Below are 16,030 nucleotides of genomic sequence, written 5' to 3'. Positions count from 1 at the left end.
ACTTACTATGCGAATTTCCCTCTAACACAGACAAGCCTTCCCGTACGCCATCAAATAAGGCTCCGTGTTTTGTTTCTAATAATTAATTTAAACAGTTAGAATTATGGTTTGAAAGAGTCTGAAGATTGGAACAGGTTGAAAGGATCCAACAGAATGGTGACGTAAGGTAACCCACACCAGCTGCTCTCACAGAGGCTCACTGGGCAGCTGGCACCTCTGTGAGTCTTGCCTCTTCCAGCCTCCTCAGGTACCTACACACATGTGTAGGAGCAGACAGACATACACATAATGAAAACAAAACCAATCTTCAGAAGAGAAAAAAGCCTGTATTTACTTAAGAATTTTTTTTTCTGTCAAGATGATCATAAAACATGTTGCAAGCAAGGATATCAGAGCAGTTAAGCCATATGGCACCAGGTGGTTGTAATGACCACAGGCCTTTAGTCAAGCCCTGGGTGTCCCTGATGGGCCTAGAACTAATTAAAGACACAGAGAAAAGAGGCATTTTCTTCCTCAAGTAAGCAAAGTTATTTTTTGATATAACACAAAAAAGATACCAAATTTTCTGGGTGACTCATTATATTATAGAACTCAAAAAGTGTCTGTGGGCACATCTGTTCAAAGAGCAGACACAAACCAAGTGAGAAATATTGCCTGAAAATGCTTTTGGAGTGCGGCAGTTGAGCACACCCAAGGGTGTCAGGTGACCAGCCGACAGAGGGAAGGACACTACGGTGTAGAATGGCAGTGCAGTAAGACCAGTGTGCCACGTCACATTATAGAAACACCACCAGCTAAGGTGCTGGGTGCATCCTTGAGTTATGAACAGCAGCGTGTCTCTGATCCGCCCTCGGAATGTGACCCATAAAAGTCTGTAAAAGCCAGTTACTGATTAGTGTGAGTTTGGTGGTTCATCTTACGTTAAGTAGTGCCTTTGGCTACGCCGTGGTCATATCTTACATGTGAATGTGAGCACACGCGTACACTGGTGTGTGTGGAGGTCACAGGACCAGCGTGGGTACCAGGCTCCTCGCCTTTTACCTTGTGTCAAGTTCTCTTCCTTGATTTCCAGGGATTCTCTTGTCACCACTTCCTGCCTCCTCACGGGCGCGCTGCGATCACAGACATTCACGCTGTGTATCCAGCCTTTTGGGGGCCCCCTGGGATGTGAACTCAGGCCCTTCATGCTTGCACAGACCGAGGCATCTCCCAAGCCCAGGCCACAGTTACGTTGTCTCGGCATTGTACTGAACGGAGGGGTTGGTTTCCTTAAGGATTCTTCTCTGTCAGCTCATGTGGTTACATTATTTTCTTGCTAGCTTTACAACTTTTAATTGATACTTCTTTGTAGCTGAGGCCCAGCTTACCCCTCCTTGTCACTCATTATGCCCAATAATGAATAAAGTTCTGCTTCTTGGATATTTGTATAAGTAATCCCTGATTACTCTGATATGATTCCTTTGCTCTGAGTCTTTGCTATGCAACAGCTTTCGGATTGGCCCTGTGTCTGTTTCCTTCCCTTCACCTCTGTATCAGTTAATCTTCTGTCACTCTGATGAAAAACTATGACAAAAAAAATTAAACAAAACAAAACAAACACTTATAAAAGGAAGGAAGAAAACACTATTCTGGTGTATGGCTGGAGAGGCACGGCAGCAGGTGATGAGCCAGCCTCCATCTTGGCCTTGAAAGCCACCTTATAGTAAAGACAAAGTAGGCTCCTCCCTACGCATGATTAAACCCTGGGTTTCTCAAGGACTGGGCTACGCCGCACCTGTAAGCCTTAACCACAGATGGTTCTGTGCTGCCTGGTCCGAGCAGTCATGCCTTTGTTTCAAAAGCTGGCGTGGCCATAGCAAGAGAAACCAGAAAGCGCCTGTCTAAGGAGGCCTCCCCTGGTCAGTCATAACAACCTTTCAGTGACATTTGCTTATGGTTCTGTGGGAGCTTGGTCTGACAGGAGACAGTACCCTCCCGGGCAGGGCAGTATGAGACTTCTTCCTGCCCAACTTGTTATAGTTGTTTGGAAACTGAGAACTGGACGGAAGTCCGTCAGGCCCAGATAGACGTGTGTAGGAAGGTGTCCACCGCGTGGTGTTTGTTTGTTTATTTGTTTTTGGCTTCTCGAGACAGGATTTCTCTGTGTACGTTGGCTGTCCTGGACTCGATTTGTAGACCAGGCTGGCCTCGAACTCAGTGCATATGTCTTGTTTTTGATCAGTCTCTTCTCACTGTGTCTACAAAGCAAGTCTAGGACAGCCAAGGCTACACAGATAAACTCTGTCTTGAAAACCCAAAAATCAAAAAGCCAAGACAGAGTGGCAATAAATAATAAATAAATTAGCCTTACAAGATTTATATGACCACTATGTGAACTTCCTGTACCTCGGGATTTTTAAGTTTACTGGGAATGGCTAAAAATATGTAGGACCTGTGCCAAAAGTTGACTTAAAATGTATGACACAGGGTTGACAACTAGACATTTATATATAGTTATTCTTACAATATATAAATGTCTCCCCGTAAGGTGAGGCTCAAGAGACCAGCATCAGACTGGGGAAGATAAGGGTTTTTACAGCTCAGATGTAGGGAGTTTCCAAATGGAGGGTTTAGCAGGCACATAGGTGGGGCTACTGGAGTGGAACATAAGCGTAACACCACGACGTAGCCAAAGACACTACTTATGTAAGATGAAACACCAAGCTCACACTAACCAGTAGTTGGCTTTTACAGACTTTTATGGGTCACCTCCCGAGGGTGGATCAGAGACACGCTGCCATTCGTTATTCAAGGATTCACCCAACACCTTTGATGGTGGTGTTTCTATAATGTGACGTGGCACAGCGGTCTTACTGCACTGCCATTCTACACCGTAGTGTCTTTCCCTACTTTTGCCCTCATCTAAGCCATCAAGACCACAGGGGCCAAGGGTAAACACATAGGTAGTGGCTAAGTCTCTGCCGTTTTCATCGATACAGAAACCATGTGGATTATACTTCCTGTTACAATTTATCCTTCTTAAACCTCTAATGGTGTTGACAGCTAACTGTCAAGCTATCAGTTTAACAGCGGCTGCCTGGCTGATGTAGTTCATATACAAATACCAGGTCCTACTTTCCTAGAGCTATTGGATCACTTGGTGAAAAAGGGCCAGCTCAGCCAGGCATGGTGGCGCACGCCTTTAGTCCCAGCACTCGGGAGGCAGAGGCAGGTGGATCACTGTGAGTTCGAGGCCAGCCTGGTCTACAAAGTGAGTCCAGGACAGCCAAGGCTACACAGAGAGACCCTGTCTCAAAAAACCAAAAAAAAAAAAAAAAAAAAAAAAAAAAAAAAAAAAAAAAGAAAGAAAGAAAAGAAAAGAAAAGAAAAGAAAAGAAAAGAAAAGAAAAGAAAAAGGGCAAGCTCACAGGCAGGTTTGCCTTAACAGGCTTCATATTAAGGGATAAATAGATTTCAGATAAAATTTTTACTGTTCCTTTATTCAAAAGATCCTTCTTTAAAAATGACCTGTCAGTAATCAACTTCATGGTAAATGATTAGATAAATAATTTAAGGCTTATATAAATTTTTAAGTTGTAAACATCTGAGGATATAAAAGCCTAAATAAATTAAGAGAGTCTAAGAGAATTATTTAAGGCATATAAAAACAAGTTACAAATATATATATACATATATATATGATTTAAAATGAGAGATGTTTCAGATTTATTTTCCTTTCTATGTTATTGTTATGTTAAAACTTCAAGACGTTAAAGTTCTAACATTAATCAATGACATTCTGATGAACCGGTAAAGCATTGACCATTATTATCAGTCACAAGCTCAAGATTTTAAATTTTTTCTGGTTGTCTTCCTCTTTTCAATACAGGGTTTCTCCATGTAGCCTTGGCTGTCCTGGACTCACTTTGTAGACCAGGCTGGCCTCGAACTCACAGAGATCCACCTGCCTCTGCCTCCTTGAGTGTAGAGGGGGGAGAGGGGGGAAGATTACAGATGTGCACCACCACTCCTGGCCTCTGCTTGGCTTCTAAGTAGAGATTTGAAGATGTGTCTTCCTATCATGTTAAAAACATCTTTGTCTAATCTTTATATCCAGCCTTCTGGACAGGAAAAAAAGAAAAGAAAAGAAAAGAATGTTCATGCTTTTCAACACAAAGCCACAGCTTTAGCTGATTTACAGATGCCTGTTCGTTGATTCTTCTACAGTGTGGGTTTCGGTACAGATTATAAACACCGATAATGTGAGATTCAGGGAGTAAGAGTGCCTTGGGACGCGGATCCACCTCCCGCAGGTCTAACGGACTCCAGTTTGAGCAGTTCTGTCAACCCTAACCCTGAGCTTCCCCGCCTACGGCCTGTCTTTGAGGGGGAAGTTCTAAATATAAACGTTTTCTTTAAGTTCTTCAGCTTCTGTTCCCAGCCTGTATCTGGCCTGTCAGGGTTCCACTTGGCTGGTCGACACCATCCAGAAATCAGCTGCAGAGGACAAACTGTTCCAAAGGTGAGATCGGCGCCAGCTCCAGGTGATCCTATAGAAAAAGCTCTGGACTTGCTGGAGACCGAGGTAAACCAGTCGATTGATTGCTCCCTGTCTCTTCAGTGGGGTCAGAAGACCAGACGTTGCTGATGAACAGCCCATTGCCCTAAGCCTCGATGCACATTCCAGCCCGCCTGGCCTGACAGTGGCGACCTAACTTCAGCTTGAGAGAAACAGCCGCGGAAGTTACATGGCCCCCTTATCCCTAACAAAGGAAAAAACTCCCTGAAAGAAAATCTCCCCAACAACAGAGACAGAGCGACTACATGATACTTATGTAGATAGATCTGGCTGTCCTGGAACTCACTACGTAGACCAGGCTAGCCCCAAATTCACAGATTCCTCCTGCCTCTGCCTCCTGAGTGCTGGGATGAAGGGGATGTGCCACCACACCCAGGCAATTTACTGTCTTGCACATCAGTGTGCTCACTCTTAATTTAGTGTACCACGCACAGTTCCATGACACCTGATATATAAAATTGTATTGGACATTATTTGGACATGAAACCTGTGTGCTGTTTCAGGCATAATTTCAACTTGCTTAGAAATAAATCCAACCTGGGGCTGGAGAGATGGCTCCGAGGGTAAGAGCCCTCACTGCCTTTCCCAAGGACCCAAATTTGGTTCCTGTCATCATCCGTTGGCTCACGACTGCATGCAACTGAGGCATGAAGGGGACGAAAAGTTTCTTCTGGCCTCTGTGGGCACCTGCACACAGGTGGCCTTCGCGAGCGTGTGTGTGCGCGCGCGCGCGCGCGCGCGCACACACACACACACACACACACACACACACACACAAAATAATTTTAACAACAAAAAAAGCTAATTTGAAATTCAGTGCATTCAGACACAGCAAGCAGAAGCAATCAGTAAAACGAGCAGGTAGCCTGGGTGAGACAAGATCTCTGCCAATGATATATCTGACAGAGTTTAATATCTAGAATATACAAATAGCCAAAAAAATTAAACACCAATGCCTTCAGTCATTCAATCAAATAAATAGTCAAATGAACTAAACAAACAGTTCTTAAAAGACAAAGTGGCCAAAAACATGAAAACAATGCTCATCAGACCAATGCTCAAACAGCTACACCGAGAATCCACCTCACCCCAACTGGAGTAGCTGTCACCAGAAAAAGAAAAAAGAAAAAAAAAAAAAAGCTGGTAAGGACACAGGGAGACTGGAACCCATACACACTACTGCTGGGAATGTAAACACTGTAGCCCCTATGTAAACTCCTCAAAAACTAAAGCTACACTAATGAGAGACTGGGGGGATGGTTCAGTGAGTAAAAGGTTCTCTGCACATGTGCAAGGACCTGGGTTTGGGTCCCCAAATCACATAAAAGCTGGCATGGTGGTGAGCACCTGTAACCACAGTGCTTAGGTGTGGGAGGGGACAGGTGGACTCGGGATTGCTGACCAGCCAGCTCTGTCTCAGAAAGTAAGGTGGAGAATGACAGAGGAAGCCATCTGTCATTAACATTTAGCCTCTACACATATCCACACGTGTAAGTGTGTCTGCACACACACACACGCGCACGCGCGCACACACACACCACACATACATACACCAGAATAAACAAGTGAGGCCTACCATATTCACCCAGGAAGCGCCTTGGCTCCTCAGCTCCTCCCAGCCCCTAAAGAATAATTTCAAATGTCATTTTTTTTCTGGAATTCATACATAGTAAAACATTTGACTCACATTTCAGCCATAAACTAAAACAGAAATGACCACAGTGACAAACTGGCTTTAATGTTCATATCAGTAAAACAAAAACGACCCCCTCTGTGACACATTGCAAAAACAACCCTTACCATCCTGAAACAAAACAATTTTCATATTCTTTGTGTGTGTGTGTGTGTGTGTGTGTGTGTGTGTGTGTGTGATAGCAGTTTTGTTGTTATATTCATGTAATGGGATCTTGTTCACAGCCTAAGCTCCTATGAGCACCACACAGACCCAGCTCGCCTCAGGCTCTTTGGTCGTGGGCTCCCCAAGCTGGGACCCCAGGCCTGTGCCACCACGCCTAAGTTTTCTGGCAGTTTTAGACAACAGCAGAGATGATTAGGAAAAATAAACAACCAGCGATGATACAACCTCTCCCTTCTTATTTCTGTCAGAAATCGTTCAGGATCCTGGTTTTCCAGGCATGACGATGACGTTCTGAGGTGTGGCCCTTCCTCTCCCCTCCACACGAAGGCAAGGCTGACACTGCTGCCTCTGTGTGGAGCTCAGGATGAGGAGTCTGCGCTTGCCTCTGCGTGAGTGATGACACACACATTCCAGACAGCTGGAGACGGAGGCAACTCACAGAAACTGCCTGGGTCAGCTTGAAATATTTTTAAAAGAGATGCAAATTGAGGTAGAGAGAGAGAGGGGGGAAAAAAACCATCCTTTGACAAACAGCCCTTCAGCTGATTTAGCTAAAGTTCCCACAGATGTGTTAAAGTCTCGACTTTCCCTCTGGTTTTAAGAAAGCAGGTGCCAGGACCCTACTGCGGTTGTGCCTATGTAATAGTACACATTAAATACATCTACTTCTTGCTGGGTGTGGTGGCGCACGCCTTTAATCTCAGCACTCAGGAGGTAGAGGCAGGTGGATCTCGGTGAGTTCCAGGCCAGCCTGGTCTACAAAGCGAGTACAGGACAGCTAATGCTACACAGAGAAACCCTGTCTCGCAAACAAAACAAAAAACAAAACAAAACAAAACAAAATCCACTTCTCAATAGTCTCAAGTAACAATGGTAAATCTAGATAACACATTACACTGTATGTTGCTTCTGGGTTTTAAAAAATTACTATAAGGTTTTCTTTTTTCTTTTCTTTTACTTTGGGGGTCTGTGAGATTGTCTGCAATGCACGCCCAGGTGCCGGCAGAGAGACCAGGAAGGGATGTTGGATAGCCTGGCCCTCACACTTGAGCAGTGCGTGCCGCCGTGCTAAGGGATTCGGCTCTCTTCTCACGACGTCCCTGAAAGAATACTCTAAGTAATGCGTAGGGTCCTTGTTTTGTTTTGCTTTTCTGTCACCACGACAAAATATTCTGACCATAAGCAACTTGGGGAGTAAACGGTTTATTTCACCTTACAGTTCCAGGTAACAGTGCACCACTGAGGGACGCTGAGGCAGGAACTGAGGCGGAAACCGAGGAGGAAGGCTGGCCACCTCCCACCTACTCAGCCGGCCGTCTTACCTAGCCCAGGCCCATCTGCTGGGATGGTTCTGCCCAGAGTCGGGTGGGACCATCTACCTCAATTAGCAATCAAGAAAATCTCTCAGCTGGGTGTTGGTGGCGCACGCCTTTAATCTCTGCACTTGGGAGGCAGAGGCAGGTGGATCGCTGTGAGTTCGAGACCAGCCTGGTCTACAAAGCGAGTCCAGGATAACCAAGGTTACACAAAGAAACCCTGTCTCGTAAAAGAAAGAAAGAAAGAAAGAAAGAAAGTCTCTCACAGATATGGCCACGGGGCTATCTGGTCTTAATGATTTGTCAATTGAGGCTGCGACTTTGAGATGACAGTAAAAACCAAACTGGACAGTCCTGTGACCATGTGTGAACTCACTGTCTTTTGCTCCTGTGGGCAATTTGATTAATGCTCTGGAATTAACACGTAACAGTGCGCAGCCATGCCATGCCCCGCACAGGTCTCAAACTGCACTGGGAGCTTTTCTCCTTAATTAGGGTGTCTCCAGATGGAAGAGCAGACGACTATGGCTCTGTTTGTCCATGCAGCTAAATCCAGAAGCCTTCAAGAAGGAGTCTTCTCAGGAAGAGACACCTACAAGCTTCTCGCACTATCAAAACTAGGCTATGTGTGTGTGGACGGCACTTCGCCATCCCACCTTCTCTCCTTCCACACGCAGACGAGCTAGGACACTAACAATCCCAATGCACTTGTTTATAGAGCCGCTTTCATTCATAAAATAACAGCTACGTGGTATAAAGGTAATATTCCGCAGAGCTGGATGCATTTGAGGCTGCTAGAGCGATCTGGCTGTGACATGGGTCGCCGTTTGTCACCAGCATTGGCGGGGCTGATTTGCATGGGGGGTGGGTGAGGCATCTGCTTCCTCCCTCTGTGCTACATGTGAAGCCTCCTGAAGCTCCGTGCTGGGTGGAAGGGACAAATGCGCATGCGCATCCTCCTGGCCCCTCCAGACAGGCTCTCCGCTCTCTGAGAGGCATTTTAAATCAGGCTTTGGGTGACACGAAATCTTTACGGTTCTAAAGAAGATGAAGAATTTGCAGTGGTAGAATTCTAGACACCATGACGCAGTAGGAGGAAAAGTTTGGCCTTTCGAATGTTAGCCAATGTTCTACTTTTTGTTTGTTTTGTGTTTTTGAGACAGCGTCTCTCTATGCAGCCTTGTCTGTCCTGGACTCACTTTGTAGACCAAGCTGGCCTCGACCTCACGGCAATCCACCTGCCTCTGCCTCCGAGTGCTGGGATTACAGGCATGTGCCACCACGCCCAGGTTAATATTCTACTTTTGAGTCAACCTAGAGGATGTCCTTTTTATCTACTTCCTATCCTATTTAGTTCATCTTAAAGTCATACCCCTCTACCATTGAAAAGGAATTTCTTTTCACCCTAGCATCTTCTCTTTTAGATATGCTAAATTTTCTTAATAATTGGATGTTACTTTCATCTGTTTTTATTTGGGTTCTTTGGGGTTAATAGGGAATGGGAAATGTCCGCCCTACATAACTGCTATTGCCTGTGTAAATATCCCTGTGTTCACCTACCGGAAACAATTTGCCAAAAAGAGTGATGAGGTCATGAGGTCAGAGGTCAGAGCCCTCACATATGACATTAACAACACAAGCCAGCAAAGTGCTCAAGAGAACCGGCCTGTCCCCTGCCCCCTTTCCTCTTCTACCACACCAGGACATGATGTGAGGCTGCCTGAAGGACAGAGAAACCAGGTACATTTTTTAAAAAGCGGCTTGGGCACTTACTAGACACTGACTCTCCCAAAGGCTTAATCTTGAGCAACTTGGCTTCTACAACTGTGGGAAGTAAGTCTCTGTTCTGGTATTTTATTCTAAGCATACAAATAGACAAGGGTGGTAACCACTGTAAATTTTTGCCTATAGGCTATTTATTTATTTATTATAGTGTTCTGCCTGCATGTGTACCTGCAGGCCAGAAGAGGGCACCAGATCTCATTATAGATGGTTGTGAGCCACCATGTGGTTGCTGGGAATTGAACTCAAGACCTTTGGAAGAGCAGGCAGTGCTCTTAACCTCTGAGCCATCTCTCCAGCCCCCTAGGCGTTCTTTTTACTTTAAAAGATTTATGCCTTTGATAGGACCAGCATTCGTATGTACCCATGGCTATGTCTTTGCTCTGCCTTCTCAACTAACCACGCCCGAAGCTTCCTGCTGAATACTCCAAGGCTGTGGTTTGCTCAGAATCTCCTTCCCTCACCAAGGAGTGTATTTTACCCACAGTAGTTGCTCTTCAGGGAATGTTTCATAACTTGAAAATTCAGAAAATTAAAACGTTAGAAGACTTTTTTAAATCTTCAGAGCAAAAAGCAGAGTTAGGGGTGGTGCACATCTGTAAGGCCAGCACTTGGGAGACTGAAGGAGGCGTAGGGGTGTGCACTGAAGGCGTAGGGGTGTGCACTGAAGGCGTAGGGGTGTGCACTGAAGGCGTAGGGGTGTGCACTGAAGGCGTAGGGTGTGCACTGAAGGCGTAGGGGTGTGCACTGAAGGCGTAGGGTGTGCACTGAAGGCGTAGGGGTGTGCACTGAAGGCGTAGGGGTGTGCACTGAAGGCGTAGGGGTGTGCACTGAAGGCGTAGGGGTGTGCACTGAAGGCGTAGGGGTGTGCACTGAAGGCGTAGGGTGTGCACTGAAGGCGTAGGGGTGTGCACTGAAGGCGTAGGGTGTGCACTGAAGGCGTAGGGGTGTGCACTGAAGGAGTAGGGGTGTGCACTGAAGGCGTAGGGGTGTGCACTGAAGGCCGTGTGGTGGTTTGAACAGGAGTGGTCCCCATAGACTCACGTGCGAATGCTTGGTCATAGGGAGTGGGTGGCACTATTGGGAGGTGTGACCTGGTTAGAGGAAGTGCGTCACTGTGGGCATGGCCTTTGAGGTCATGTGTATGTTCAAGTGACACCCAGTGTGGCACACAGTCCCCTCCTGCTGCCTGCGGATCAAGGTGTAGAACTCTCAGCTCCTCTCCAGCATCACGTCTGCCTGCACGCCGCCATGCTTCCCGCCATGATGACAATGGACTAGACCTCTGCACTGTGAGCCAGCCCCAGTTAAATGCTTTCCTTTGTAAGAGCTGCCTTGCTCGTGGTGTCTCCTCACAGCAATAAAACCCTAACTAAGACAGCACAGCCAGCCTAGGCGACACGGCAAGACCCTGTCTCAAAAAAATTAGGATGGCCATATATTTGTATGCTTTTAAGATCAGGACAGAAACTGCTGCTGTGACTTCAGGGATGTTCTGGGATGTTCTGGAGTTCTTGGGAAAGTGATTCTACGATCAGTTCTACACTTAGAGCGTTTGCCCCTGCAAAACTCAATGATGACTTTTAGCTGTTGCTGTGACAGGGTCAAGAGGAGGACTTGTTAGTGATTAGGCCACGAGCTATCTGACCTCGCAGGGTTAAGTGCAAATCTACTCTCTGTCACTGTCCTGTCTTTTCACCCCGGATCCTGTTCTTGGACTTCCCAGCCTCCAGAACCAAGCCAAAACAAACAAACAAAACAAAACAAAACCCCCCAAAAAACAACAACCTGTTCTTTCACAGCAGCACCCAAGGGACTAAATGTTAACGCAGCAGAAGTTAGCTGGGAAGCTTACCAGAATTCGGGGAACCCGTGGAGCATCATCATCAGTGGTCTGCCCCTTTCCCCAGCAGCAACATAGTGAAACCTTAGCCCCGAATCCTGAAAGGGGAAGAAGACATGGATAGTGTGATGACCCGGGCATCAAAATTAAGGCATTTAGTACTTCTGCCTCTCCAACGACTTTCTCACTTGACTTATTTTTAACATGAAGAAACAAATATTAATTGAGCAACATGAGTTATCAATAGGATAACTGGATCGCTTCCCCTTTGTGGTATTCCCTTGAGAATACCCCTCTTCCTTGCTCTACCACGAACTTCGGAAGCACAGATGTCGTCACGTCACGACGTAGCTTTCGTCTTAGTGGGGGTGTCCCATTTCCGATCTGAATTTCAGTTTCTAAGTCTACCTCACATATTTTTTCCTCTCCCTCAGATCTCCGTCAAGAGCTGTACCATCACTTACGTAATTCACACTCCTTCTCTTATTTTTAGGTACCTCCTTCCCACACTACGATCGTGAGTGTTTCATATATACCGCCCCCCCTCCCTGCCCCCCCTCCCCGCCCCCCCTCCCCGCCCCCCCTCCCTGCCCCCCCCCCACCTCAGGCCTTTTCCTTCTACCTCCACTGTTTCTAGCAGTGCCCAAGGGGAGGTGACTGCCCAAGGAGAGGACAGGACTGCCACCAAGAAAAGGATGCAGCAAACATCAAGGAGATGGATAAACATAAAAGAAAGGAAGCAAAAAATCTCTGAATGTAAGGAAGAGTACAGGTCTGGAGCTGAGCGTGGGCTTTGTCTCTGGCCTTTAGCTGTGTCCCTCAACTCTATCCCTGTCCCTAAGAAACTGGGGCCCAAGGGCTGTGGCTGTAGAGCAATGGCAGAGGGATTGCCCCACAGTGGGGCCTAAATCGGCACATAAGTCCTGAAGGAGCAGGGGTGGGGATGGGGTGGGGAGAGCGGGTGGGGGGCTGGGGTGTGAGGGGTGGGTGGGGGTGGGGGGCTGAGGATGCGGCTCAGTGGTAGAGCACTCGCCTTGCCAGGCATCACTAAGCAGCACGAGCTGAGAGGAATGTGGTGTCTAGGTGACTGGAAGGGCTACTGTGTCAATTTCTTGGTTTCATGCAACTCTGGGTAACTCACGAGCTGCTGCGTCTGTCCTAAAGCTTGACACTTAAACAGACTTTGCTGTTACCTTTAAAAAGCGTACTTTAGTGGCAGTGAGTCTTGGAGGATGGCGGCCAGACTGGATTTAACAAGTATTTTATTGTACTGAGTATATGCCAGGCTGGTAATTACAATCAAGAATTACACTAAGTTCTAAGTCTGTTGGACTTGGCTTTAATTTCATTTCTTTCTTTCCTCTTCGTTTTTTCTTTTCTTCTCCAAACATGAGCACACTTAATTCTTACATCGCTTTCAGGCTCCTCTTGTCTTTATGAATCCGAGTTGCTGGGGAGTTTAGCTGCTGGTAAAAAGTCAGGACTCAGTAACATAAATATCTCCTTGTGAGCTGCCTTTGAAAGGCGAATCACAGAGAGTGTTTCACTCCACCACCTGGCATCAGGAAAAAGAACGTCTGTGGGCTGTGACAGAAGCTGGGACAAGCACGGACAATGAAAATCTGTTTGCACGGCTGGCACTCTTTTTTTTTTTTTTTTTTAAAGCAGACCGAATGGAGCTTTATTAAGGAGAAGTGGACACCTACTTTTTATCCCATCCCTCTGGTCCCTGACTTCTTTACATCCGCTTCCTTCCTCACGGACACAAACTGTTTCTTTATTATTTAGTGCTGCCTAGGTCATCTGAGACTAGAAATGGTTTTCTAAAGAACTGTCCACTCGCTCCATTTCAAAATCTGGACGAGCCAGCAGGGCATCGCCAGGAGCATCGTTCTGCACCTGATCTGAGCCCTTAAAAGGCAAAAAAAAAAAAAAAAAAAAAAAAAAAGGTGACAGGAGACAGCTTCTCCTTGCAGTAGGAAAGGGAGCAGAATTATCTAAGTTGCTTCGGCAGAAGGAAGATCCGGTTAGAGAAATTCCATATTCAGAAAATACGCTACCCCCGCCCATCCCCCCCCCCCCCACGATAAGGAGAGATCAGAAAGACAAACTGACCGGCGGACCAGCCCCCAGTCCCGTCCCTCCGGCTTCCCCTCCCGGTGCCTACAGCGCGTCCTGGTAGCCCGGAGGCATCTCGGAAGCGAGGTCCCGGCGCCCTTGGCACCGGCGGCTCCCACGACTCCCACGGCTCCACGGCTCCCACCCGCGTCAAGCTCCCCTCCCCTGGCTCCACGCCCGCGCCGGCCTTCACCTTGATCCGCACGTAGCAGTGGGTGCCCAAGGAGGGGTCGTTCAGGCAAGCCGGAGGGTTTGCCCGGGCCGCCCGGCGGAAGGTCTGCGCCGGTGCCTTGCCGATGCTCCACAAAAGTTTGAGCAGGTGGACGGAGGCGCACAGCCCGCAGTAGCCGTACACCAGGGACCAGTAGAGCAGGGCGCGCAGCGCGGGCAGCAGGCGGGGCGGGCGCGGCGGGGCCATGGGGCGGCCTTGCGGGAGCCGAGCTGCGGCGTCCCTCCCGCGCCCGCCGCCCGCCCTCGCCCGGCGCTCGCCCCGCGCTCGCCCGCCGGGTCCCGCACACGCCGCACGCCCGGGCCTCGGGGACCGCGCAGGGCGAGGCCTGGGTTGTCCTCCGCCCGAGCCGCTTCGCTAGAGCCCAGCGAAATGAAGGCGACGCCGAGCGCCATCCACAGGGTCCCGCCTAAGCACCCTGCTCTGCACCAGTTCAAACGCCCCCCCCCATACCCACACCCACACACCACCCCGGTTCCCAGACGCCACCGACCTTTTCCCGATGGGAGAACCGCGGAGGGCGAGAGGGACTTCAAATTGCGGTAACTATTTCTTCAGGTGGGCACCCCTGACAATCCTCTACAAATATTAACTGTTCTTCAACTGGGTTCAAAGTTAGCAGCCCAGCCAGAAAAAAAAAAGGGGGGGGGCACTTTAGTTTAGACCAAGGCACAGGCAAGGAGTTAGTCTGCCCCTCCCCCTCCCCTTCCCTCATTCTAGCCCCATTGGCATAGACCCCACAATGGTTTATCTCCCACCCTCCCGCCCCCACCTAGAAGACGGCCTTGGACCTTTGGAGCTGGAGTTACAGGTGGCTGAAGCCTGTGTGTCCCTCGCCCCCAGAACTGAATTCAGGTCCTCTGAAAAAGCAGCTATTTCTGCCCCATTCCTTCCACCTGTGTAGCTTAGGGTTGCTCTAAGTACATCTATGTAAATGTTTGTGTGCGAACATATTTAGTTTCCGTTCTACCTAGGAATGAGCTTGTGGGATGAAGTGGGTAAGCGGTTTCCAGAGTGGATGCTCAGGGCTAGAGGCATTGCTTAGGGCCTGCAAAACAGTTCTTAAAGCTGTGGGTTCAATTCCTACTCCCCAAAAAGGTGATCATACAATTTCGGAATGTGTCTCATTCTTGAAAGCACGAGGTACTGAACTCCTTAATTTCAGTCGTTGCAGAGGGACACAGTGAACACTTGATTCTCAACAGGAGGACGGACTGCCCTCAGGAAGGAAGGAGCAGCCGCGGGGCGGGGCATGGAGGAAGGTGGCTGGGGAGGTGCATGAATTAGAACCAAGCTTAACAACAACAACAACACGCACGCACGCACGCACGCACACACGCACGCACGCACGCACGCACGCACGCACGCACATCTGAACATGCCATGATAAAACTCATTACTTTGTGTGCTAACTTAAAACAGCATGCATTTATTCCCCTAATGGTGAACAGCCTAGAACTCTCCTGTGTGGCCACACATCACTCACAAACACTCTTCATTGTCAAAGTGTCTAAACAAACCCACTCGGTGTTGATCCCCCCACCCCCACCGTGGAACCAGAGCCTCTACACTGGGCCATACCCACGAGTGCTTTTATTTTTATATTTATTTTGTTTGAAGTTACGCTTTCTCATGAGTTCTTCATAGTTTACTACAAACTTTATTGTAGACAATGTGATTTGTTCCTCCTCTTGCTTGTTGTATTTGTCTTTTCAGGAAAAAAAAAAGCTTTAAGTTTGCTGAGGTAAAAAAAAATGTTAATTTTTCCATTTATTACCCATCCTTTTAATGTCAAGTCTAAAAACGCCTGGCTTAGCCAATAGAGCCCAATGGTCTTTAAGTGTTGTATAGTGTTTGTGACGCAGTTTCTGTATAAGATGTGAGGGTCCACCTCTCACAGGTGTATCTGGTGTATCTGTGACTCTCCAGAGGCCCTCGCTGAAAATCCCACCCTGCCTCCAATGAGTTCAGGTCCACTGGGTTGCATCACTGCCATAGCCCTTTAGCTCCATTTTGGGATCTCCACTCCACTGATCTGGGGTTCTGTCTCCTCTTTCCCTCCCTCTCTCCCTCCCTCTCTCTCTCTCTCTCTCCCTCCCTCCCTCCCTCTCTCTCCCTCCCTCTCTGATCCTTGTTTGTATGTGGTTTGTATGTCCTTGTAGTTACCTCCGAGTCTGTAATGGCTTCTTTGGGGCACAAGCTTAGAGGGAACTGCTGTCAAATAAGCATCACAGAGAGTTCAATATCCAACTCCTCCGTTTTACAAAGGAGCGTATTTTACAGAACGGACATGCATGTCTACTCTGGCCTGGGGGGTGAGTTCCCG

At 47.8% G+C, this 16,030-nt stretch overlaps 1 protein-coding gene across 2 annotated transcripts in view; it reads right to left on the bottom strand.

The window, feature by feature from the left end:
* EPHX4 (epoxide hydrolase 4) overlaps positions 1 to 14,327 on the bottom strand; it is a 32,987-nt gene extending 18,660 nt beyond the window's left edge. The window contains exons 1-2 of one of the 2 annotated variants that reach the window (XM_084758046.1): positions 14,198 to 14,327; positions 11,370 to 11,455 (exon numbers count right to left, since the gene is read on the bottom strand). In XM_084758046.1, coding sequence (XP_084614172.1) covers positions 11,370 to 11,401 — 32 coding nt within the window. In that variant the 5' untranslated portion in view covers positions 11,402 to 11,455; positions 14,198 to 14,327. Of the gene's footprint in view, positions 1 to 11,369; positions 11,456 to 13,668; positions 13,941 to 14,197 lie in introns of those variants that run through there. The other variant, XM_084758045.1, reaches the window with a different exon arrangement.
* Positions 14,328 to 16,030: the final 1,703 nt, after the last annotated feature.

The sequence above is a fragment of the Acomys minous genome (genome assembly GCF_964271855.1).
Source record: "Acomys minous genome assembly, chromosome: 15".
In the NCBI taxonomy this organism is placed as follows: domain Eukaryota; kingdom Metazoa; phylum Chordata; class Mammalia; order Rodentia; family Muridae; genus Acomys; species Acomys minous.
Note: the sequence above shows the minus strand (reverse complement) of the source record. Positions and strands in the feature narration are given on the sequence as shown.